Raw genomic sequence first — 27,617 nt, forward strand, 5'->3', positions numbered from 1 at the left:
GTACCACGTTCATCTGTACAAACAATAGAACTCAAGTATAAACACCATGGGACCACGCAGCCGTCATACCGCTCAGGAAGGAGATGTGTTCTGTCTCCTAGAGATGAACGTACTTTGGTGCGAAAAGTGCAAATCAATCCCAGAACAACAGCAAAGGACCTTGTGAAGATGCTGGAGGAAACAGGTACAAAAGTATCTATATCCACAGCAAAACGAGTCCTATATCGACATAACCTGAAAGGCCGCTCAGCAAGGAAGAAGCCACTGCTCCAAAACCGCCATTAAAAAAGCCAGACTGCGGTTTGCAACTGCACATGGGGACGAAGATCGTACTTTTTGGAGAAATGTCCCGTGGTCTGATGAAACAAAAATAGAACTGTTTGGCCATAATGACCATTGTTATGTTTGGAGGAAAAAGGGGGAGGCTTGCAAGCAGAAGAACACCATCCCAACCATGAAGCACGGGGGTGCAGCATCATGTTGTGGGGGTGCTTTGCTGCAGGAGGGACTGGTGCACTTCACAAAATAGATGGCATCACGAGGAAGGAAAATTGTGGCTATATTGAAGCAACATCTCAAGACATCAGTCAGGAAGTTAAAGCTTGGTCGCAAATGGGTCTTCCAAATGGACAATGACCCCAAGCATACTTCCAAAGTTGTGGCAAAATGGCTTACGGACGACAAAGTCAAGGTATTGGAGTGGCCATCACAAAGCCCTGACCTCAATCCCATAGAAGATTTGTGGGCAGAACTGAAAAAGCGTGTGTGAGCAAGGAGGCCTACAAACCTGACTCAGTTACACCAGCTCTGTCAGGAGGAATGGGCCAAAATTCACCCGACGTATTGTGGGAAGCTTGTGGAAGGCTACCCAAAACGTTTGACCCAAGTTAAACAATTTAAAGACAATGCTACCAAATACTACCTGAGTGTATGTAAACTTCTGACCCACTGGGAATGTGATGAAAGAAATAAAAGCTGAAATAAATCATTCTCTCTACTATTATTCTGACATTTCCCATTCTTAAAATATAGTGGTGATCCCAACTGACCTAAGACAGGGAATTTTTACTATGATTAAATGTCAGGAATTGTGAAAAACTGAGTTTAAATGTATTTGGCTAAGGTGCATGTAAACTTCCGACTTCAACTGTTTATGCAGATGATACAGTCATATATTCATGTGCTCCTTCTCTGGTTCAGGCTTTTGAAGAGCTCCAGACTGCTTTTCAGTCGCTGCAGGCCTCCCTTTATGGTCTAAAACTGGTCTTGAATGTACAAAAAAACAATTTTCATGACCTTTACCAGAGGTCGCACTCAGCCAGAGAAGGTTAGCATTGTCGCATCTGGTGGCTTATCCATTGAAAAAGGGTTATCCTACAAATACCTAGGTACAGTGGGGAGAACAAGTATTTGATACACTGCCGATTTTGCAGGTTTTCCTACTTACAAAGCATGTAGAGGTCTGTAATTTTTATCATAGGTACACTTCAACTGTCAGAGACGGAATCTAAAACAAAAATCCAGAAAATCACATTGTATGATTTTTAAGTAATTCATTTGCATTACCATTGCACCTTACCTTACCATTGCACCTTACCTTGCACCAAATTGTAGATTGGACTTCACTTTATATGCGCAGAAAGCTACATTTGTATGTGTTCATCTACACAGCTCTTTTGGGTAAACTCCCCTCTTTACCTCTGAAGTCTGGTCTCCTTCACCACCAGCAGTTATCATAGACCGTCTGCTAGGTGGTTGCTACTTAAAGTCCCCAGGACATTTACAGTATTAGGCAAGACTGCCTTCTCGTCTTATGCACCAGAGGCATGGAATAGTCTACAATTCATGCTTCATCTAGATATGTTAGTGCCACTGAATGAATTTAAAATATTGATGGGGGACTCTGTTACGGAAGAGTGTAAATGCTTTTTTTAGGCTGAATCCTGCTGTTCTATTGTATTGTTGTATGTTTTAATTTTGTAATGTACTGATTGTTGCTGCCTTCTTGGCCAGGTCTCCCTTGAAAAAGAGACTGTCTCAATGGGCTTTCCTGGTTAAATAAAGGTTAAATAAAAAAGTATCTAGATTGGAGTATCTATACTGTGTATAACACAAACAGTTTGTTTATACATATCTGGGGTTTGAGGTCGTGAAACCCACCTTCATATTTGTGCAAAACATAGATAGTTAAGGGAATTAAACCTCAACTGTTATGGATGTCAGATTGGGGAGTTGTACAGAACCACACATCAACCAAACCTCTATTAAAATGAAATAGAACATGAAGCACAAAGACGTCACATCCTGTTCTTACACCTCAAAGTTTCCATTCCAGCTGTTCACCTTTAGAGCTGAAACAATCAGACTTTTCAAACCCATTAACTCAGTGTCTGCAATGACAGGAAGTTGACGGTTTTATGGTTTATCATAGGCCAACTCTCAGCAGCATTGCTGTCTAACTCAGTTTAGTCATTTTCATTGCAACTTAAATGTACCTATATTTTAAATCAATAATAAGGAAAACTTTCATCATGGTGGAAAAACACTAAAATACATAGTTTAAGGATATGATTATCTCTCTATTGAGCTATACGACATGCAAAACAAATTGACTTTCATGAAGGTTGTGTAGGTTGGTAGTAATACACCACATAATAACAAATAACCCCCTCAAATGAAATCAAGCATGCAGCAAAGTAGTACCATACCTCTGTACCACATCCTATTCTGTAGGCCTAAATCAAACCTCAATGGCTGCGTTTACACAGGCTGCCCAATTGTGATATTTTCCCACTAATTGGTATTTTGACCCATCAGTTAAGTTCTTTGCCAATAATTGGGCAAAAGATCAGATGTAAACGCAGCCTATTTTTCCATGCAATTTGTTTGTAGCCTTTTAACCTGAAAACTGCTGTAATTAGATGGTCAGTCTTTGGGGGCGGTTTCCTGGACACAGATTTTAGTTCTAGTCTTGGATGAAAAAGCAAACTCAATAGAAAATGTCCATTGAAATTGCTTTTAGTCCAATATATGTATCAACTCTCAGTATGACATCCTCATAAATATAGACCTGTTGTTCAATCAGTAAAAAAGTTGGTTCTGTCATTCACTTTTTCCCTCATGATTTCTTAGCCATCAGGATTAGGGTGAAGTTGATCTGTCAGTGCTGTCATGTACTTGGTATGGCACCAATTGGCATCCTTAATGTATGCTATCTACTGGATGTGTTGTACAGAACTCGCCAGCTTTGTAGTACTAAAACCCGGAAATTAGTTACCTCTGGTTCGTTCAGCCATCCCTATGGGAAAAATGAATGGAGAAAGAATAGGGTTTTGGAATAAACGCTGATAAATAAAGTCTGAGGTTAACACAGGTTTAGGAGATCGTATATGTTTTGTACTATGACATAATAGCAGTCAGTGCACATGACCTTTATGAATTCTGAAGCCTTTATGTGCTGTTTTTTATAACAAATTCTTTAAAAAGTCACAAAAAGGGACGTTAGCTGATGAAGATTATCTTATAAAACAAAATGTATCAGATCTCCTAAGCATGTGTTTACCAAAGGCCTTTACCAAAGGCCCCCCAAAAAGACGCCATAAAATATCCTCATAGGCATTGTCCAACAAACCATGGTGGAGTTAGTGCCTACAAAAAGACGCCATTACTATTTCTCTCACTTGTGGTATTACAGAAAATATGCACTTTGTGTGCCACATAGAGATAGAGGACACATCTTTATAACTGCTTTATAGTGGCTGTGACAACATGGGCAGCGCCATTGAGGGTAAAACCCATAGGAATCCCCACCCAGTTTCCTACTTTAAAATGGTGGATGATGGCAATGTCCAATAGCAATGTTCATGCTAAAACGGGTTATATCCATGATGAGTCCTCGATGTGTCTTTATGGTGTGACTTGTGGTAACTAATGGCGACCGCATGCAGTAAAGTGGACATTCGTGCCTACAGAAAACTCAAGATTGCCACGGCGAGATAAAGTGAATTAATTTGCTATTTATTTGCAGCGTCAACAGGTGTCTCCAGGTGCGATGTCCAAGGTATGATATGTTGCCTTTTCATATATAGTTATAAGTGTCACGGCTGTTGAAATGAGTGGACCAAGGCGCAGCGTGCGTAGAGTTCCACATTATATTTAATAGTGAAACTTACAACCAAAACAACAAAGAATATAACAAACGTGCAGTATTGCAGTGCTCAAAGCAACTATACAAAAACAAGATCCCACAAACAACAAGTGGGAAAAGGCTGCCTAAATAAAATCCCCAATCAGAGACAACGATAGACAGCTGCATCTGATTGGGAACCATACCAGGCCAACCTAGAAAAGGAAAAACTAGACTGCCCACCCTAATCACACCCTGACCTAACCAAATAGAGAAATAAAAGGATCTGAGGTTAGGGTGTGACAGTACCCCCCCCCCCCCCCAAAGGTGCGGACTCCGGCCACAAAACCTGACTCTATAGGGGAGGGTCCGGGTGGGCATCCAGCCTCGGTGGCGGCTCCAGTGCGGGACGTTGACCCCGCTCCGCTCGTGGATCCGCCAGCTTCGGTGGCGACTCTGGTGCGGGGATCGTCGCCGGAAGCTCCGGACCGTGGATCGTCGCCGGAGGCACCGGACCGGGGAACCGTCGCTGGAGGCTTCGGGCCAAGGATCCGTTGCCAGAGGCTCCGGACTGCGATCCATCGCTGGAGGCTCCGGACTGCGATCCATCGCCAGAGGCTCCGGACTGCGATCCATCGCCGGAGGTTCCGGGCTGTGAACCATCACCGGAGGTTCCGGGCTGTGAACCATCGCCAGAGATTGCGGGCTGCTGACCGTCGCCGGAGGCCTGGTGCGTGGAGCTGGCACAGGATGTACTGGGCCGTGGAGGCGCACTGGAGGTCTGGAGCGTAGAGCTGGCACAACGCGTCCTGGACAAATGACCACCTTCGCATGGCAAGTGCGGGGAGTTGGCACAGGACGCACTGGACAAATACCAACTTTAGCCCGACAAGTGCGGGGAACTGGCAAAGAACGCACCGGGCTGTGGAGGCGCACTGGAGACACAGTGCGTAGAACCGGAAAACATGGCACCTGAACGGTGACCAACTCCACACGGTGAGTACAGGGAGTTGGTTCTGGTGCCCACCTTGGCTCCGCCAACCACCCCGTGTGCCTCCCCCCAAAAATGGAGGTTGCCTCTCAGGATATCGTTGTGGCCGCAAACCCCGGTGTCGTTGTTGTTGCTCCTTCGCTGCCTCCGCCTGCTTCCATGACAGCTGCCTCTGATTGGGAACCACACCAGGCCAACCTACAAAAGGAAAAACTAGACTGCCCACCCTAGTCACACCCTGACCTAACCAAATAGAGAAATAAAAGGATCTCTAAGGTCAGGGCGTGACAATAAGCTAGTTTGAATCAGAGTTCGATTGTTACTTCTGTAAATGAAAGTAAAAGCAAGCCTCTGGTGAAACCCATTTCAGAAAACATTTAATAAACAATATATGTAGACAAATTAAAAGGACAGTCTACTTGAACATAGCATACTATAGTTTATGGCCGCGATAGCATACTTTATAAATTCCCTTTCTGTAACGGTAGTCTTCGTCCTCCTCGTCTGAGGAGTAAGAAATGTCGGACCAAGATACAGCGTGGTGAGTATCCATTTTAGTAGGAATACGTGAAACGAACGAACGAACGAACGACAATCCCGAAATAGTGAACACTCAACACAGGAACACACGAACAGGAACAATCACCCACAAACCACAATACAAAACAGGCTACCTAAATATGGCTCCCAATCAGAGACAACGACAAACACCTGCCTCTGATTGAGGACCATATCAGGCCAAACACATAGAAATAGACAAACTAGACAAACAACATAGAATGCCCACTCAGATCACACACTGACCAAACAAAACATAGAAACATACACAGCAAACTATGGTCAGGGCGTGACACTTTCAACTTCAATCAACATTTCATTATCAACCAACTTTTACTCCGTGGAAAGTGACAGAACTGGTTGTAGCGCCTTGCCTAATGACTGAATAGGGCATGGCCTTGAGCCATAATGCATACTTTTATTTTATATTAAGAAAAAACGGCAACAAGCAAACACAAATTTACGTGGGGAATAAATCGCTTTATGGTCTTAATTTAATGTTAGGGTTAGGCATAAGGTTAGCAGCAGGGTTAAGATTAGGGATAAAGTTAGAAATAAACAGCGTTTATGACTTTGTAGCTGTGGTAACTAGTGGCGACCTCATGCAGTAAAGTGGACATTCGTGCCTACAGAAAACTTGATTGCCACGGCGAGAACGTGAATTAATTTGCTATTTATTTGCAGCGTCAACAGTTGTCTCCAGGTGCGATGTCCAAGGTATGATATGTTGCCTTTTCATATATAGTTATAAGCTAGTTCGAATCAGAGTTCGATTGTTACTTTAACTTCTGTAAATGAAAGTAAAAGCAAGCCTCTGGTGAAACCCATGTCAGAAAACATTTAATAAACAATATATGTAGACAAATTAAAAGGACAGTCTACTTGAACATAGCATACTATAGTTTATGGCCGCGATAGCATACTATATAAATTCCCTTTCAACTTCAATCAACATTTCATTATCAACCAACTTTTACTGCGTGGAAAGTGACAGAACTGATTTTAGCGCATTTCCTAATGACTGACTAATGCCTTTAGCCATAATGCATACTTTTGTTTCATATTAAGAAAAAACAGCAACAAACAAACAAATTCAATACAAAGCAGTTACACAATAGAAATATAATATGCCTTGATGTATAGATCAAAACACTGTATTTAATAAAAATGGTAAACCTATTTGTGTTCAGATAGTGACTGGGCATAAATACTTAGAATTCTAGCCCAGGAAAAAGTTATCTTAAATTTACCAGCAGACAAACATACCTTCTACAGTCAACACTGATTAAAAAAAATGTCGATCATCAATTCACCAGGACAGGGCACACAGGAACAGGGCTGCTAATACTATACATTTCCTTAATTCTTCATTTGGGTTCGGAAGTATGACACACAAATAACTGTGGCCACAAAGAAAATCAAGATGTTTATGCTCAGAAAAATGTAATTGAGCCAATGGAGAGAATTGTCTTTTTTGATTTCTAAAAACAAGAGGAAAGTGTTTGTCACTGTCATGTCGAGTTGGGAAGTTATGTTATAGCTGGAATGCTAAGTAGGCCTACAGTGCTTTATCTTGTAAACAGAGCAAACAAGTCATGTTGTATCAATACTTACTCTTTGGGACCAGTGTTGTCAACTTTGGGGCCAGTGTTGTCATCTGGCTGATGTCTTAGATAAGGAAAAGGAGAGATGGCTATGTTATAGAATTAACTTAAATGGTTTTATTTATTTAATCTATAGGGTATTGTAGATGCTACATGGTCCAGATCTATAGCCTAGACAATTCATTTTCTGTACTACATTTTCTGCCATTTCAAACGGGATCACTAGAAAATCTGATGCAGCATGTTTAAAATAAATAAAATACATACTGTACATCATGCTGACATGATGCCTGTTCAAAAACTTGGAAGGCTTTGAAACTTGCAGTCAATGAAGATTACTCTTTCACCACAAAATAACCTAATTTAAATGAACATGATAATACAAAAATGCAGTGGTGGTGTAGGACACATACCATCAAAAATGTGAAGTGTGCCACCCTTCCCGAAAGTATTTTGAAAGTCACCGTCAATGTGGCACTGTGTGATGCAGGTTGGCATGGTGTCTTTTAAGGTCAGGTTTCTCAATGTTATGGAAGCAAAAGTGTTGGTGGAGCTCATGTTGACACGATGCTTATAGGATTCTGCTTCTAGCAGATCACCTTGATCTTTGATGACCCATTTCATTCCACAAAATGTTATTTCCTCTTGATCTGAGGTAATGTTGCAATAGAGAGTTGCTGTTTCACCTACTATGTAAGCATTTTTCGAGGACCACTGGTTCACCCACACCCTAGCAGATGCAGGAACTAGGAGAGAACACAATGCATAGATAATGAGGGAGTTTGCTTTAAACCTCAAGTATTTATGTTAAAAAGTAGGACTTTCATAAATAATCTTAATTTAGAAATAACTTCCATTCTCTCAACCATAGCAATTTATCCTTATGATGGACAACAACAGTTGATTTAAGATATAATTTTAAAGTATTTTACCTTGGATTAACAACAAGATAAAAAAAATAAGTTTGCACATGATGCTGTAGATCGTTCTAGTCCCGACCAACTTGAAAATGAACAACCTATTTCCTGTAACTTCACTTTATAACGTAGATCAGTTTTAAAAAAAAATGAACACAGGAAGATGACAAAAGCAAAAGAAGGGGAGCTACATAATCAAGTTCAGGGCACACACCCCCAAATGGTAACACTTTGTTTGAGATAAAACATATTACGTACTAATTTTTAGTTAAGTGGTCTATTTAGGATGTGAATGCCTTCATTATGTATTATTAGCCATTTAATAGTCCATATTTAAGTGTTTTCTCATTCACACATTACAAGTAATGTATTAACTGACCACCAGTCCTTAATAACCTCATTGTTAGCAATATTCAATTATTATTTATGGTTAGTATATTTACACAAGTAACAGACTCTTAGTATCCTGTCTCAATGTGGGACCTAACTGTTGGTTGGTCGAATGTTTGGTGGAGGTCTATTACCCTTTCATTTGCCAAATTTGCTGTTACTTTTTAAAATGTAGAGAGAGTGCAATGACCTGAAATTAAAGAACTTGCTTTTAAACATTTGAAGACTGAATTGGTACAAACCCTAAACTGTTTGTCCCACTGATGCCAGTTAAGGGACATATGCAGCTATAAATGGCTTTAATGTTCATATATATATATTTTTTTTTTCAGAGTACATCTTCAAATTACTTTTGTATCATATTGTTGATACTGTTAACACGAATTCCCTTTATCTTACAAGGTAAGGCACCCAATCTATTTTGTTCACTATGTTCTTAGAAAATGGTCTGATGGTATTAACATACCAAAAGTATGTCGAACATCTCATTCGAAAATCATGGCCATTAATATGGAGTTGGTCCCCCCTTTTACTGCTATAACAGCTTCCACTCTTCTGGGAAGGCTTTCCACTAGATGTTGGAACATTTCTGCAGGGACATTCCATTCAGCCACAAGAGCATTAGTCAGGTCGGGCACTGATGTTGGGCGATTAGGCCTGGCTCGCAGTCGGCGTTCCAATTCATCCCAAAAGTGTTCGATGGGGTTGAGGTCAGGGCTATGTGCAGGCCAGTCAGCTTCTTCCACACCGATCTCAACAAACCATTTCCGTATGGACTTAGCTTTGTGCTGGGGGCATTGTCATGCTGAAACAAGAAAGGGCCTTCCCCAAACTGTTGCCACAAAGTTGGAAGCACAGAATCATCTGGAATGTCATTGTATACTGTAGCGTTAAGATTTCCCTTCACTGGAACTAAGGGGCCTAGACCAAACCATGAACAACAGCCCCAGGCCATTATTCCTCATCCACCAAACTTTAAGTTGACACTATGCATTCCGGCAGGTCGTGTTCTCCTGGCATCAGCCACACCCAGATTAGTCAGTCAGACTGCCAGATGGTAAAGTGTGATTCATCACTCCAGAGAACGTGTTTCCAATGGCGGCAAGCTTTTTACCACTCCAGCCGACGCTTGGCATTGAGCATGGTGATCTTAGGCTTGTGTAGGGCTGCTCGGCCATGGAAACCCATTTCATGAAGCTCAGTTCTTGTACTGACGTTGCTTCCAGAGGCAGTTTGGAACTCGGTAGTGAGTGTTGTAACCAAGGACAGACAATGTTTACGCGCTACGCGCTTCAGAACTCAGCGGTCGTTCTGTAAGCTTGTGAGGCCTACCACTTCGCGGCTGAGCTGTTGTTGCTCCTAGACGTTTCCACTACTTACAGTTGACCGGGGCAGCTCTAGCAGAAATTTGACGAACTGACTCGTTGGAAAGGTGGCATCCTATGATGGTGCCACGTTGAAAGTCCCTGAGCTCTTCAGTAAGGTCATTCTACTGCCAGTGTATGTCTATAGAGTTTGCATGGCTGTGTGCTCGATTTTATACACCTATCAGTAAAGGGTGTGGCTGAAATAGCCAAATCCACTAATTTGTGTCGGCATACTTTTGTATATGTAGTGTATATTACACATCTGTTAGCACATCATAAATGTCACATCATAGCGCATTGTAATTAGGCTACTGTGCAGTTGGGCTGTGGTGACATCAAGGTTAGAGTGCTGGGCTGGTTTGAATCTCACAGCTGATGCGGAATTCTGACTGGAGTGAGCCGGTAACCGGAAGGTTGCAGGCATCAATATCACAGGTGCTACCTATTGGAAGTTATGGCCTTGAGCAAGGCACTTAAATATACACTGATTACATTAACATACAAAACAGGCCGGCTTCCTGCCTACAGACATCATAATCAAGATAACAGAATTTGCCAAGACTGCCATTATTGAGTCTTCCCAATTCAAATAAAATGTTATTCGTCACATGCTGTGTAGACTAACTGTAACGGCAGTCTAGCTCTTCCTCCTCCTCGGACGAGGAGAGGCGAGAAGGATCGGAGGACCAATGTGCAGCGTGGTAAGTTTCCATGATTTAATAACACGAAAACAAGACACTATACAAAATAACAAACAAACTAACCGTCACAGTCCCGTGTGGCACAAACACTGACACAGGAAACAACCACCCACAATCCCCAACACAAAACACGCCACCTATATATGATTTTCAATCAGGGACAACGATTGACAGCTGCCTCTGATTGAGAACCATATTAGGCCGAACACAGAAACAGACAAACTAGACACACAACATAGAATGCCCACCCAGCTCACGTCCTGACCAACACTAAAACAAGCACAACATATAAGAACTCTGGTCAGGACGTGACACTAACAGTGAAATGCTTACTTAAGGTCCTTCCCAACAACGCAGAGAGAAAGAAAATTAAGAAATAATAGAAAAGTAATAACACTTAATAATAAATACAAAGTAATGATAATTCGGCTATACACGGGGTACCAGTCGATGTGCAGAGATACGTGGTAATTGTGGTAGATATGTACAGTGCCTTCAGAAAGTATTCACACCCCTTGACTTTTTCCACATTTTGTTGTGTTACAACCTGAATTTAACATGGATTTAATTGAGATTTTGTGTCACTGGCTTGCAGACAATACCCCATAAACTCAGTGGAATTCTGTTTTTTGAAATTTTAAATAATGAAATAATGAAAAGCTGTCAATAAGTAGAATAATTTTTAAAAGATGAATGTGCAAATATTATACAATCCAGGTGTGCGAAGCGCTTAGAAACTTACCCAGAAAGACTCACAGTTGTAATGGTTGCCAAATATGTATTGAATCAGGGGGTTAAATACTTATCTTATTGAGATGTATTATTGTTTTATTTTTCATAATTAATTTACAAATGTGCACATTTTTCTTCCACTTTGACATTACAGGGTATTTTGTGTAGATCTTTGACAAAAAAATGACAATTAAATACATTTTAATACCACTTTGTAACACAACAAAATTTGGAAAAGGTCAAGGGATGTGAATACTTTCTGAAGGCACAGTACATATAACTAAGAATAAAGCGACTAGACAAAACAATCAACAGTAGCAGCAGTGTATGTTATTAGTCAAAAGAGAGTGCAAAAAGGGTCAATGTGTCACGTTCCTGACCGGTTTTCTGTTATTTTGTATGTGTTTGACGGTCAGGGCGTGAGTTTGGGTGGGCAGTCTATGTTATGTGTTTCTATGTTGGTAAAGGGTGACCTGATATGTAGGAACTTACATGTAACGAAGAACGCACGAACAGGAAAAACAGACTACACAAAAGAACGAACGTACAAACAAACCGAGACAGTCCCGTGTGGCGCGACAAACACAGACACAGGAGACAACCACCCACAACAATCAATGTGAAAACACCTACCTTAATATGGCTCTCAATCAGAGGAAATGAAAACCACCTGCCTCTAATTGAGAACCATATCAGGTCACCCTTTACCAACATAGAAACACATAACATAGACCGCCCACCCAAACTCACGCCCTGACCGTCAAACACATACAAAATAACAGAAAACCGGTCAGGAACGTGACACAATGCAGATAGTTAAATATTTAACCAGCTACACAGACTAACTATTTAGCAGTCTTATGGCTTGGGGGTATAAGCTGTTCAGGGTCCCGCTGGTTCCAGACTTGTTGCATTGGTACCGCTTGCCTTGCGGTAGCAGAGAGAACAGTCTATAACTTGGGTGGCTGGAGTCTTTGACCATTTTTAGGGCCTTCCTCTGATACAGCTTGGTGTAGAGGTCCTGAATGGCAGGGAGCTCGGCCCCAGTGATGTACTGGGCTGTACGCACTATCCGCTGTAGTGCCTTGCGGTCGGATGCCAAGCAATTGCCATACCAAGCGGTGATGCAGCCAGTCAAGATGCTGTCAATGGTGCAGCTGTATAATTTTTTGAGGATCTGAAGGCCCATGCCAAATTTTTTCAGCCTCCTGAGAGGGAAGAGGCGTTATCGTGCCCTCGTCATGAATGTGTTGGTGTGTGTGGACCATGATAGATCCTTTGTGATGTGGACTCTGAGGAACTTGAAGCCCTTGACCTGCTCCACTACAGCCCCGTTGATGTGAATGGGGTCTGCTCAGTCCTTTGTTTCCTGTACTCCACAATCATCTCCTTTGTCTTGCTGACATTGAGGGAGAGGTTGTTGTTCTGGGACCACACTGACAGGTCTCTGACCTCCTCCCTGTAGGCTGACTCATCGTCGCTAGTGATCAGGCCTAACACCGTTGTGTCGTCAGCAAACTTAATGATGGTTTTGGAATCGTGTGCGACCATGGAGTCGTGAGTGAATAACGAGTAAAGGAGGGGACTAAGCATGCATCCCTGAGGGGCCTGTAGGTGTTCCTCTGGTCCAAGTGGGAGAGTGCAGTGTGGAGTGCAATAGAGATTGCGTTATCTGTGGATCTGTAGGGGCAGTATGTGAATTGGAGTGGGTGATGGTGTTGATGTGAGCCATGACCGGCCTTTCAAAGCATTTCATGGTTACAGATGTGAGTGCTACGGGGCGATACTCATTTAGACAGGTTACCTTGGCGTTCTTGGGCACAGGCACAATGGTGGTCTGCTAGAAACATGTAGGTATTACAGACTGGGTCAGGGGCAGGTTGAAAATGTCAGTGAAGACACTTGCCAGCCAGTCAGCACATGCTCTGAGTACTCGTCCTGGTAATCTCTCTGGTCCTGCGGCCTTGTGATTGTTAACCTGTTTAAAGATCTTACTCACATTGGCTACGATGAGCGAGATCACACAGTTGCCCGGAACAGCTGGTGCTGTCATGCATGTTTCAGTGTTTCTTGCCTCGAAGCGAGCATAGAAGGCATTTAGTTTATCTGGTAGGCTTGCGTCACTGGATAGCTCGCGGCTAGGTTTCCTTTGTAATCTGTGATAGTTTGCCCGCTCTGTCACATCCGACGAGCGTCAGAGCCATAGTAGTAGGATTCGATCTTAGTCCTGTATTGGCACTTTGCCTGTTTGATGGCTTGTCAGATGTTGTTGCGGGATTTCTTATAAGCGTCCAGATAAGGGACCCGCTCATTAACAACACCCTCCCTTGAGGCAGCTCACATTGTGAAGAATCAATAATGGCATTGCTGGCAGATTTGAATTGATATTTTGTAAGCAGGAAGTCGGCCCATTATGTATGATGATTTTATCTTGCTGATTGTACCTTTAACCCCTAACCTAAATTACAGTACAATTAATTGTTATTCCCAACATTGTGTGTTATTGATATGATACTGTGATACTTCTTACTGTAAGAAATGTAGACATACACTTAGAAAAAACATATAGTGGGAAACAGTCAATACTGTTTCATGTTACATGTAAAACTCTAACTGAAATCTCAATTATGTTTTATTTGATTTCTAGGCTCTGAAATGCATTTGGCTAAGCCATCTTTTGAAGTATCTTGCACAAATAATGCAAAAGAAGAAATGTGCAATTCCACCACAGCCTGTGGATGGAATGGTTTCCTGAAACAAGTGCAATTTATTTGCTCTAAAGTTTGGAACGGTAAGAAGCTCATCTACTACCTGTCCCATCTGTAGATTAGTTATAATGCATTATGTCACCTGGGACATACTTTTTTTCAAATAAGTAGGAATGTGCATTATGCATTTTGGTCTTAAAATGAATCATAGGGTGTTATAACTACTTGTGTAGAGTTTGTTATGAGTTGTCATGACAGGTTATATGAAGTGATATATGCACTACCCATACTGAAAAATATTTACATGTACAAGGCCTTCAGAAAATCTTCATACTCTTGACTTATTACACATTTCGTTGTGTTACAGCCTGAATTACATAATTACATAATTATTCACACACCTGGGTCAATACATAATTATTCACACACCTGAGTCAATACTTTGTAGAAGCACTTTTGGCAGCGATTACAGCTGTGAGTCGTTCTATGTAAGTCTCTAAGAGCTTTCCACACCTGGATTGTGCAACATTTGCCCATTATTACTTTTGGTTGTTGATCATTGCTAGACAACCATTTTCAGGTCTTGCCATACATTTTTAAGTAGATTTAAGTCAAAACTGTAACTGTTTTCTTGGTAAGCAACTCCAGCATAGATTTGGCCTTGTGTTTTAGGTTATTCTCCTGCTGAAAGGTCAATCTCCCAGTGTCTGGTGGAAACCAGACTGAACCAGGTTTTCTTCTAGGTTTTTGCCTGTGCTTAGCTCCATTCTATTTTTTTTTATCCTGAAAAACTCCCCAGTTCTTAATAATTACAATCATACCCATAACATGATGCAGCCGTAGCACACCCACCCGTAGCATGCGCTCCAGCAGGTATATCTCACTGGTCATCCCCAAAGCCAACAGCTCATTTGGCCGCCTTTCCTTCCGGTTATCTGCTTCCAGTGACTGGAACGAATTGCAAAAATCGCTGAAGCTGGAGCGCATGCTACGGAAGCTACATTTCAAGCTGAAGCTACATTTCCCTCACTAACTTTAAACATCAGCTATCTAGGCCTCCCGGGTGGCGCAGTGGTCTAGGGCACTGCATCGCAGTGCTAACTGCGCCACCAGAGTCTCTGGGTTCGCGCCCAGGCTCTGTCGCAGCCGGCCGCGACCGGGAGGTCCGTGGGGCGACGCACAATTGGCATAGCGTCGTCCGGGTTAGGGAGGGTTTGGCCGGTAGGGATATCCTTGTCTCATCGCGCTCCAGCGACTCCTGTGGCGGGCCGGGCGCAGTGCGCGCTAACCAAGGGGGCCAGGTACACGGTGTTTCCTCCGACACATTGGTGCGGCTGGCTTCCGGGTTGGAGGCGCGCTGTGTTAAGAAGCAGTGCGGCTTGGTTGGGTTGTGCTTCGGAGGACGCATGGCTTTCAACCTTCGTCTCTCCCGAGCCCGTACGGGAGTTGTAGCGATGAGACAAGATAGTAATTACTAGCGATTGGATACCACGAAAATTGGGGAGAAAATGGGATAAAATTTAAAATAAAATAAAAAATAAAATAAAAACATCAGCTATCTGAGCAGCTAACCGTTCGCTGCAGCTGTACATTGTTGTCACGAGAATTTTCCATCCCAATGACGATAACTAAACAATTATTTAAGCTTTGACCAATCCCCAAGGTTTGTAAGACCCTGGGTTTAATAATAATTAGGCAAAGACTCAGCTTCTGCAAAAGGGCCGTAAGGTTTATTCAGAGAGCGTTCTAAAGTAAAAAATGCAAAGACATGTCATTTTATAACTCCCACCCCCCCACCTACTTACACGCACACACAAACAGTAGGTGGGATGTATCTTTCCCCACAGTCCACATTCCTCGTTTATCACTACCAAGCTGGCAGTTCCATGCCGTTCCCTCCCTCCCTAGATTAGAGGGACCTTGACAGGGTCTCTTTCCTGTCGTAAGTTTTTCAGAGTTCCAACCAGGTCAGGTCATGTATAGTTCAATTGTCCTCTGTGTTTTCTTAGTCACACATTTCTCTCCTTTAACTTGTCTCGACCAAACCTTATTGGACTTTAGTCTATCACTCCAATTCATTTTACTTTACATAATCTAATAATTACGTTAGTCTAATTATTCTTATACATGTTACATAATCTAATAATTACATTTCACGGTGGAATTCTTTAGTCATTACTTTAAACATATAAATTCCCTTAACAATAGTCCATCTGTAAATAACCCAACCAATCTACCGACCTCATCCCCAAATTGTTTTTATTTACTTTCCTGCTCTTTTGCACACCAGTATCATTACTTGCACATCATCATCTGCTCATCTATCACGCCAGTGTTAATCTGCTAAATTGTAATTACTTTGCTACTATGGCCTATTTATTGCCTTACCTCCTCACACCATTTGCACACACTGTATATAGATTTTTTTTTCTCTATTGTGTTATTGACTGTACGCTTGTTTATTCCATGTGTAACTCTGTGTTTTTGTTTGTGTCGCACTGCTTTGCTTTATCTTGGCCAGGTCGCAGTTGTAAATGAGAACTTGTTCTCAACTAGCCTACCTGGTTAAATAAAGGTGAAATAAATTAAAAAAAAAATAAAAGCCACCACTATGCTTGAAAATATTGAGTGTTACTCAGTAATGTGTTATATTGGATTTTTTTTGTTGCCTTGTTGCAAACAGGATGCATGTTTTGGAATATTATTATTTTTCACTCAATTAGGTTAGTGTTGTGGAGTAACTACAATGTTGTTGATCCATCCTCAGTTGTCTCCTATCACAGCCATTAAACTATGTAACTGTCACCATTGGCCCCATGGCGAAATCCCTGAGCGGTTTCCTTCCTCTTCAGCAACTGAGTTAGAAAGGACACCTGTATCTTTGTAGTGACTGGGTGTATTGATAACCTTCCAAAGTGTAATTAATAACTTCACCATGCTCAAAGGGATATTCAATGTCTGCCTTTTTATTTTTTATCCATCTACCAATAGGTGCCTTCTTTTTGAGGCATTGAAAAACCTCCCTGGTCTTTGTGGTTGTATCTGTGTTGGAAGTTTGCTGCTCGACTGAAGGACCTTCAAGATAATTGTATGTGTGGGGTACAGAGATGAACTATTCATTCAAAGATCATGTTAACCTAAATGACAGAGTGTAAATGACAGAGTGAACAGAATAATAATATTCCAAAACATGCATCCTTTTTGCAACAAGGCACTAAAGTAAAAATGCTAAAAATGTGGCAAAGAAATGAACTTTGTCCTGAATACAAAGCGTTATGTTTGGGGCAAATCGAACACAACACATCACTGAGTACCACTCTTCATATTTTCAAGCATGGTGGTGGCTGCATCATGTTATGGATATGCTTATCATCGGCAAGGACTACAGTTTTTTTAGGATAAAAAGAAACAGAATAGTGCTAAGCACAGGAAAAATCCTTAAAGAAAACCTTGTTCAGTCTGCTTTCCAACAGACACTAGGAGACAAATTCACCTTTCAGCACAACAACCTAAAACACAAGGCAAAATATAGTTGCTTACCAAGACGACATTGAATATTCCTGAGGCCTAGTTACAGTTTTGACTGAAATCGACTAGAAAATCTATGATAAAACTTGAAAATGCTTTCTAGCAATGATCAACAACCTGACATAGCTTGAAGAATTGTTTAAATATTGTACAATCCAGGTTGTACAATCCTTAGAAACTTACCCAGAAAAACTTACAGTTGAAGTCGGAAGTTTACATACACCTTAGCCAAACACATTTAAACTCAGTTTTTTACAATTCCTGATATTTAGTCCTAGTAAATATTCCCTGTCTTAGGTCAGTTAGGATCACCACTTTATTTTAAGAATGGGAAATGTCTGAATAATTGTAGAGAGAATGACTTATTTCAGCTTTTATTTATTTCATCACATTCCCAGTGGGTCAGTAGTTTACATACTCTCAATTAGTATTTGGTAGCATTGCCTTTAAATTGTTTAACTTGGGTTAAACGTTTCGGGTAGCCTTTCCACAAGCTTCCCACAATAAGTTAGGTGAATTTTGGCCCATTTCTCCTGACAGAGCTGGTGTAACTGAGTCAGGTTTGTAGGCCTCCTTGCTCACACGCGCTTTTTCAGTTCTGCCCACATATTTTCTATAGGATTGAGGTCAGGGCTTTGTGATGTCCACTCCAATACCTTGACTTTGTTGCCATTTTGCCACAACTTTGGAAGTATGCTTGGGGTCATTGTCCATTTGGAAGACCTATTTGCAACCAAGCTTTAACTTCCTGACTGATGTCTTGAGATGTTGCTTCAATATATCCACATAATTTTCCTACCTCATGATGCCATCTATTTTGTGAAGTGCACCAGTCCCTCCTGCAGCAAAGCACCCCCACAACATGATGCTGCCACCCCCGTGCTTCACGGTTGGAATGGTGTTCTTCAGCTTGCAAGCCTCCCCCTTTTTCCTCCAAACATAACGATGGCCGTTATGGACAAACAGTTCTATTTTTGTTTCATCAGACCAGAGGACATTTCTCCAAAAGTACAATCTTCGTCCCCATGTACAGTTGCAAACCGTAGTCTGCTTTTTTATGGCAGTTTTGGAGCAGTGGCTTCTTCCTTGCTGAGCGGCCTTTCAGTTTTGGTCGATATAGGACTCGTTTTACTGTGGATATAGATACTTTTGTACCTGTTTCCTCCAGCATCTTCACAGGGTCTTTTGCTGTTGTTCTGGGATTGATTTGCACTTTTCGCACCAAAGTACGTTCATCTCTAGGAGACAGAACGCGTCTCCTTCCTGAGCAGTATGACGGCTGGGTGGTCCCATGGTGTTTATACACTGCTCAAAAAAATAAAGGGAACACTTAAACAACACAATGTAACTCCAAGTCAATCACACTTCTGTGAAATCAAACTGTCCACTTAGGAAGCAACACTGATTGACAATAAATTTCACATGCTGTTGTGCATTAACAATACATTTGTGGAGTGGTTGAAAAACAAGTTTTAATGACTCCAACCTAAGTATGTAAACTTCCAATTTCAACTGTATTTGTGGAAATACATTGACTGCATGCTGTTGTTGCTAGTAAAATATATTTCATGAATGAATATATTTCATTTTTTAATGATGGGTAAATTTTGCTTTTTACCTTACATACTGTAGCTAGGCTACATAAAAAAAAAATTTTTTTTAAATCAGCACTAAATCACAATAGCATTCTGTGGTAAAGTTTGAATGACTCGACTGATAACAATGCTTCCAATAATCTTTTTCTCAAATAACTTGGTCCATTGTTGAATTGTGTCATTGGAGTCAATGGAAGGTCACATCTGAAACACGAAATAAAATGTACAAATTACCTCTGTGCACTTAACATAAGTATTTGAACATCAAATTGATACTTACAATGCAGATTCCTTCACCTCCAGTGTCTATTGCAGACTCACAAGTTATAAAAAAATATATATTTGTCTTTTAGCAGATGCTCTTATCCAGTGCGACTTACATTTAGTGCATTCATCTTACAATAGCTAGGTAGGACAACCACATCACAGACATGGTCATTCCATTTTCCCTTAATAAATTTATCAGCATAGTCAGAGCTAGAAAGAGGGGGGGTTCAAGTGCAAGTGTTTTATTTTATGACGGGGGATGGGGATTATTTAAGATACTCTTTGAAAAGGTAGGGTTTCAGGTGTTTTCACAAGATGGGCAGGGACTCTGCTGTCCTTGCTTCAGGGGGAAGCTGGTTCCAACATTGGGGTGCCAGAACAGAGAAGTGCTTGGACTGGGCTGTGTGGGAGCTGCCCTCCCATAGGGGTGGGAGGGCCAAGAGATCATAGGTGGCAGAACGGATTATTCGGGTTGGGGTGTAGGATTTGAGCATAGCCTGAAGGTAGGGATGGGCAGTTCCTGTTACTGCTCTGTAGGCAAGCACCATGGTCTTGTAGTGGATGCGAGCCTCGACTGGGAGCCAGTGGATTGTGCAGAGAAGCAGGGTGACATGGGAGAACTTGGGAAGGTTGCAAACTAGGCAGGCTACAGCATTCTGGATAAGTTGCAGGGGTTTTATGGCACAAGTGGGGAGCCCAGCCAACAGCGAGTTGCACTAGTCCAGACAAGTGCATGGATTAGGACCTGCGCCGCTTCCTGTGTGAGGAAGTGTAGTACTCTACGGATGTTATTGAGCATGAACCTGCAGAAGCAAGTCACTGGAATTGTCAACCGTGATGGAGGTCTTTGAGTGGGTAGGCCTTCCCTGGGAGGAAGAGCAGCTCCATCTTAATGAGATAGAGCTTGAGGTGGTGGGCCGACATCGGAGCTGAGACATCTGCCACCTGATAGGCGAGACCTGTGAGGATATGACGGAGCCAAGTGACTTGGTGTATAGAGTGAACAGGGCCTAGAACCGAGCCCTGGGGGACATGTGTAGTGAGTGTATGTAGTGCAGACACAGAACGTCTCCACGTCACCTGGTGGAGCGGCCTGCCAGGTAGGCTCCAATCCAAGAGTGTGTAGCGCCTGAGATGCCCAGCCCTGAGGGTGGAGAAGAGGATCTGATTGTTCATGGTGTTGAAGGCAGCGGATAGATCTAGGAGAATGAGAACAGAGGAGAGAGTCAGCTTTGGCAGTGCGGAATGCCTATGTGACACAGAAGAGCAGTCTCAGTTGAGTGACCCATCTTGAAGACTGACTGGTTAGTCAAGATCTTTCTGAGATATCTGATCAACACTTGTTATACTGCACGCAAAATTGTTTTGGAAAGGAAAGAAACAAGGGATACAGGTTTTGACATCAGATGAGTTGAGTGTTGGATTTCTTTCTCTTAGCTGCCCACAGCCCTGTTCTGTAAGCTCACTATGAGTCAATAAGCCACGGAGCAGGAGGGGAGGGCCGCACCGGTCGGGAAGAAAGGGGGGTTAGCAGAAGGGAGAGGTTATTGGATAGAATAGGTAAGAGTATTAGGAGCAAGAGAGAAGATTGCTACTGCGCATGACCGTCTGGGTTGGGGCTAAGTGGCTAGGGTTGGAGGAAATGGAGATGGAAAAGGAAACAAACTAGTGATCAGAGACCTGAAGGGGGGGTTGCAGTGAGATTAGTAGACAAAGCATCTAGTAAAGATAAGGTCAAGCATATCGCCTGCCTTGAGTTGCAGGGGGTTGGGAAAGGGGGAGGTCAAAAGAGGCAAGTAGGGGAAAGAGAGTTGGAAAGAAATTATATCAGGTGGTTGAAGTCGCCAAGTACGAAGAGCAGTGAGCCATTGTCAGGAAATTAGTTTATCAAGGTGTCAAGCTCGTTGAGGAACTCGCCAAGGGCACCTGGTGGGTGATAGATGACAACAATGTTAAGCTTGAGTGAAAAAGTGACAGTAACAGCATGGATTTCAAATGAGGATATGGACAGGTGACAGGGAGAAGAGAAAATCTCCACTTAGGAGAAATGAGTAGCCCTGTGCAACAACTAGATGCTCTTGGACTATGAGAGAAAAATGTAGTCAGATCGAGATCAGCTGGAGTAGCAGTGTTCTCTGGGCTGATCCATGTCTCCATCAGGGCCAAAAAGTCAAGGGACTGAAGGGCAGCATACCCGAGATGAACTCGCTCTTCTTGACCGCAGATTGGCAGTTCCAAACGTTGCCAGAGACCCTGAATTCCACATGGGTTGGTCGTGCATGGTGCACTAAATTAGAAGAGTTGCAGCAAAGGGGTGGGGAGCTTTTGTTAGGCCTACAGAGACAGGAGCAAACAGGTATAGAAAACACACACATAGTTGGCAAAGCTACAAAAGAGCAAAAATGAGATCAGAATATAACTCAGTAAGATATTAAGTGGGAGAGTGGCTGTTACGTACGCCTCTAGGAAGAGGGAACGCAACACCCTGCTACAACTCAACTCCCTGTGGAGCGAAAGAGGTATGGATTTGTAGGTGCGAGTAAGGATGACAAAAGCAGAGAATTTATTCCTTCACACGGTAATATGGGGAAAAGGGGCTGATGGAAGCAAAGAAAGTAAATGTCAAAGCCCCCTCTCCTACCTTACCTGCCTATCCACTACTTACCGCACCAACCAAAATACAGGGGATGGTCCGCCCAGGTCTTACCTAGTGTGTATAGACATAGTACATACTGAAAGAGATTTGCGTCAGTTCAAATCTGGTATCAGGACAAAATGTGATTCAGAGTCACAGAATATATTTTAAGTATTTTAATTAAACTCAATTGATAAATGGTAAATGCAATTTTCGTATATACGGGTTCACTGTATCACCACGCAGGGTAAAGCAGGGAACTGTGGAATGTACTCAAATAGCAGTTCTTATACTATGACAGCTTTAGTTCCAACTCGTCCAGTTGGCCTAACATAGTAGAGGCTGAGCGCGGTTTAAACTCTTGATCCGCCTTTGGTGGCACCCGGACTTGTCCAAGTCCCTTAGTGCTTTCCTTTGTCCACATCTGGTTGCTGGGTAGATTAGCTCCGTCTTGTGTCTCTCCCTTGATTCTTCACTCAAACAATTCTTAATATGGTACTGATCAGTGCCCTAACCACCCTGGTTGGCCTAAAGAATGCACCCCTCCCCTCTCCCGCTTGACCACAGCTTTTATGGCCTGTGTTGGTCAGTCATTACACAACTACACACACACACACATCTGTATTGTTTGTGTGTGTGTGTAACAAAACAATATTCATCTTCAAACAATATGCTAGCAGGCTATAGTGCATAAACATAAATCCTAACAATACTACGGGGTGTATATGTATGCCCGCAGGCCTCTTGCCTAAACACTCCCTAGGTGCCTTCCCCTTCCCCCCTGGGAACAAAAAACAGAATAATTACTACTCACGAACACAGTCCTTTTGGCATACACACCCCTTGCAGGACCGGCTACAAAATACTATACACAAACTATTTGAGCAACAACCAACACAAAAAAAATCAAAGAAGCGCTCTCTGAGCAACAACCAATACAGAACATAACCATCAGCTCTCTTAACAACAACCAACACAGGACACACTAATCATCTCTTCTTCTGAGCATCAGAACATTGGCTTATATAGCTGGAGAAGTTGTCTGTAATGGGATACAGCTTTATCCCCTGACGAGAGGGCGGGGTCAACTCCAATTAGCAATGGGGCCGACCAATTAGCTGCTTGGTGGGAATTTCAGGAATCCATCCTGAAACACACACATACAAACAAAAACCACAACACGGAAACTGGGGAACGTAACAGTGGTGTGGAGCCTTCCTCTCAGAACTCCGCAGAACAACTCGGCAGAACCGTCTTTTTTTGGCGACGAGACTGCCACTGACACGAATGCCGCTTACAGCTCCCGCTGAGAAACCAAGGGAGACTGAAGTACTTACACTAATTGCTGATTGCCTGGGAAACCATTCCCCCTCCAATACAGCCACTGATTACCAAAACAAGTCACAAATTTCCCTACCCTTAATCCTGGTTGATGTGTCAACAACTATCTGCAAGTTATTAGCAATCAGCAGTTCACACACCAGGTAGGCTAATAGGCTAATACATGCATGACATTAACTGTACTGTACTGAACTCTACTCAACTTTAATTTTCAAAACAATTCTTACCTTGGTCAGTCACACTGCATGTTGGTGGCAAGCTAAAGCAGTAGCTAGTTAGCCAGCTAACGTTAGCTGTGTTAACAAGCTTGCTGAAAATTCTTGCTTGCAGTTGAAGAAATGATCTTCTTCCTCTGTCACCCACCAGGTAAAAAACATATTTTAATTCAATGTTATGAATCTATAATCAAATAAATTGCCATTATCCACGAGAAAGCTTTTGGTAGTGACAGCTGCTCTTCTCCTTCGGAATACATTTCTAAATTGTGAAGGCTGCTCTTGTCAGTTTGAGGCGGGGCTCTGCAACATTTAAAATTGTGATTGACAACTCTGGAAAAATATATTTGAATATATATTTACAGATATGTTCTACGTTCAAGTGTCTTTTCGAAATTAACACCTCATTTATTTTTACTGTTTCATAAGTGGCAGTAGGCTATACCTCAATAGCTGCAGAATCTTTTCAACAACAACTCAATGATCCAACTTTTGCATGCAAAACACCTCTTTGGGAACCTAATGCTAAGGTACCAGAGATCAATTAAAGACTCAATATTGTCATCGGTGTGGAGAAGGTTGTGAGGTGTGAGTGTGTATTTGACATATTTTATTTATTTATGTTTGATAAATACATTTTCCCAATATATTTACATAAATTTCCAATTGATTTAAATATATAATTTTTCCGTATGGGTATAAGTGTGTAATTCATAAGGCATTATAGATGTAGTCTTTATGTGTGTTGCCTAATAGAATGTGATATTTTTCTAGGCGAGTTCCAATGCAAGCATGAAATAACTGAACCTTCGGAGAAAGAAACATGTAAAAAACTAATGGAGAATTTTTGCAAAAATAACTCCGAATGTGGATTCAATCCCTCTGCTATTATTAACAACAATGCTTTAAAATGCACCATAAAGATTAAACAAGGTATGTATCTTGTCACTCATACACTCATACACACATTTTATAATATGTACTGCTCTGTTTTACCTATGGTACTATAATTATTAAAATTACAATTATGGGGTAGCATTTAGGGTGTACCTGTGTCACTATTAATTTAGTTATAGTAACATTTATATATTTTGAACAAAACTGATTTATGTTCTGAAATACATTATTGCAGCTTTACGTCAATGTGCATGTTTTAATGGGGCGGCAGGGTAGCCTAGTGGTTAGAGCGTTGGACTAGTAACCGAAAGGTTGCAAGTTAAAATCCCTGAGCTGACAAGGTACAAATCTGTCGTTCTGCCCCTGAACAGGCAGTTAACTTCTCTAGGGTATGTGGGACGGTAGCGTCCCACCTCGTCAACAGCCAGTGAAACTGCAGGGCGCCAAATTCAAAACAACAGAAATCCCATAATTTAAATTCCTCAAACATACAAGTGTTTTACACCATTTTAAAGATACACTTGTTGTAAATCCAGCCAAAGTGTCCGATTTCAAAAAGGTTTTACGACGAAAGCACACCAAACGATTATGTTAGGTATGAGCGAAGTCACAGAAAAAGACAGCCATTTTTCCAGCCAAAGAGAGGAGTAACAAAAATCAGAAATAGAGATAAAATTAATCACTAACCTTTGATGATCTTCATCAGAAGACACTCATAGGACTTCATGTTACACAATACATGTATGTTTTGTTCGGTAAAGTTCATATTTATATCAAAAAATCGGAGTTTAGGCGGGACGCTACTGTCTCACTTGGCAAAAAGCCTGAGAAAATGAAGAGCGCCAAATTCAAATTAATTACTATGAAAATTACTATAAAAATCTAACTTTCATTAAATCACACATGAAAGATACCAAATTAAAGCTACACTGGTTGTGAATCCAGCCAACATGTCAGAATACAAATAGGCTTTTCGGCGAAAGCAAACGATGCTATTATCTGAGGATAGCACAATAGTAAACAAAGACAGAGAAGTATATTTCAACCCTGCAGGCGCGACACAAAACGCAGAAATAAAAATATAATTCATGCCTTACCTTTGACGAGCTTCTGTTGTTGGCACTCCAATATGTCCCATAAACATCACAAATGGTCCTTTTGTTCGATTAATTCTGTCGATATATATCCAAAATGTCCATTTATTTGGCGCGTTTGATCCAGAAAAACACCGGTTCCAACTTGCTCAAACGTGACTACAAAATATCTCAAATGTTTACCTGTCAACTTTGCCAAAAAATGTCAAACTACTTTTGTAATACAACTTCAGGTATTTTTTAACGTTAATAATCGATAAAATTGCAGACGGGATGATCTGTGTTCAATACAGGATTAAAACCAACTATAGCTAGCTTTCTGGTCTCGTGCCTCTAACAAACAGGACACTTCGAGTGACTCTACTTCAAGATGGCCGTACTTCTTCATTACACAAAGGAATAACCTCAACCAATTTCTCAAGACTGGTGACATCCAGTGGAAGCGGTAGGAACTGCAAGCAGGTCCCTTAGAAATCTGGTTTCCCAATGAAAACCCATTGAAAAGAGAGTGACCTCAAAAAAAAAAATCTGAATGGTTTGTCCTCAGGGTTTTGCCTGCTAAAGAAGTTCTGTTATACTCACAGACATGATTCAAACAGTTTTACAAACTTCAGAGTGTTTTCCAACCAAATCTACTAATAATATGCATATCTTATCTTCTGGGGATGAGTAGCTGGCAGTTTAATTTGGGCATGCTTTTCATCCAAAATTCCGAATGCTGCCCCCTACCCTAGAGAAGTTTTAACCCACTGTTCCTAGGCCGTCATTGAAAATAAGAATTTGTTCTTAACTGACTTGCCTAGTTAAATAAAGGTTTTTAAAAAATGCTATTTTTAAGTTGTGTTTTTGCCATATTTGCAGCATTGTCGACACAATCAATTGTGTCAGCAGTGAAAGCGGATGAACCCAGAAATGGTAATTATAATCTCAATACATCATAAAGTATAAGAGATGGAAGCTTTAGGGTAGTGTTAAGATGGATGCATATACAGCTATACATTTAAAAACCATGGTGTCCTCTGTACTGAACACATATAGCCTAGTTCCAAAGCTCTTTTTTCCCATTAATTGTCAATATTTGTATGTGTTCCTTTTACCATTGTATGAGGATTTGGCCTGTTCTATTGATTTAATATATTTTTCATACACAGAAACATCTGGAAACGACGCAAATTCCAACTGGTCGAACAATTTCACTTGCATTTTCATTTGCATTTGCATTGCCAGCATTATTGGATTTTTCATTGGATTTTACATTGGATTTTGTATTGATTGTAGTTGTCTGGTATGTGTTCTTTGTACTTTGTCAGAGATACAGTATATTTTCAGGATTCTCAACATTTCTGGGAATGTAAATATATGAAAACAATAGAACTGGAAGTTGTAAAATGTCTGATGTCCTGTATCTTATTCAATTGTCTATATTTTATAGGAGAGAAATATGGATCGTCGCCGTGGTAACAGGTACACTGCAGTACCTGTAGAAGTGGGCCTAAACTAAAGTTTTATGTAACTTCCAGCACACAGACAAGCCAACTCAATCTGAGTTTAACAGAGTCTATTTGTTTCATTTATTTATTTTGTATTTTGGGTGCATTATTTTTGTCTGAGCTGGGGTTGAGTGATGGGGGGGGGGGGGGGGGTTTAGTCAACTTTCACTGACTCGGGATCAGGCCCTTAATTGTTTTATTTCCCTGTTTAACTCTGTTGCAGATAAAACATTTGCATACAAAAAAGTAAGAGTAAAAGGCAGACGTTATCATTGGTGTACGCATGGGGTGGCAGGTAGCCTAGTGGTTAGAGCGTTGGACTAGTAACCGATGAACAAGGCAGTTAACCCACTGTTCCTAGGCTGTCATTGAAAATAAGAATTTGTTCTTAACTGACTAAAATAATGAATTGTTTGAGAAATACATTTAGCTAAGGCTAAACGGACTGATTCTACATCTGA

At 41.5% G+C, this 27,617-nt stretch overlaps 1 protein-coding gene across 2 annotated transcripts; it reads left to right on the forward strand.

Moving 5' to 3' along the window:
• The first annotated feature begins 6,212 nt into the window (after positions 1–6,212).
• LOC120031401 lies at positions 6,213–27,277 on the forward strand. 2 transcript variants are annotated; one of them, XM_038977136.1, is made up of 7 exons: positions 6,216–6,392; positions 8,919–8,988; positions 14,034–14,177; positions 24,450–24,608; positions 26,528–26,581; positions 26,818–26,951; positions 27,099–27,277. In XM_038977136.1, the coding sequence occupies exons 1-7, from the start codon at positions 6,384–6,386 to the stop codon at positions 27,165–27,167; spliced, it is 639 nt and encodes a 212-aa protein (XP_038833064.1). In that variant the 5' UTR covers positions 6,216–6,383; the 3' UTR covers positions 27,168–27,277. The 2 variants fall into 2 exon arrangements, with proteins under 2 accessions (XP_038833065.1, XP_038833064.1); XM_038977137.1 differs by lacking the exon at positions 26,818–26,951 and having other exon boundaries at positions 6,213–6,392.
• The last annotated feature ends 340 nt before the right edge of the window (positions 27,278–27,617 follow it).

The sequence above is a fragment of the Salvelinus namaycush genome, chromosome 37, assembly GCF_016432855.1.
Source record: "Salvelinus namaycush isolate Seneca chromosome 37, SaNama_1.0, whole genome shotgun sequence".
Lineage (NCBI taxonomy): Eukaryota > Metazoa > Chordata > Actinopteri > Salmoniformes > Salmonidae > Salvelinus > Salvelinus namaycush.

What these genes read in the sequence shown, in the direction of transcription:
- LOC120031401 (XM_038977136.1), top strand. An exon ending in CACCATAAAGATTAAACAAG is followed by an intron (nt 24,609 to 26,527) that starts GTATGTATCTTG and finishes CCATATTTGCAG; the next exon opens with CATTGTCGACACAATCAATT. An exon ending in GTATTGATTGTAGTTGTCTG is followed by an intron (nt 26,952 to 27,098) that starts GTATGTGTTCTT and finishes TATATTTTATAG; the next exon opens with GAGAGAAATATGGATCGTCG.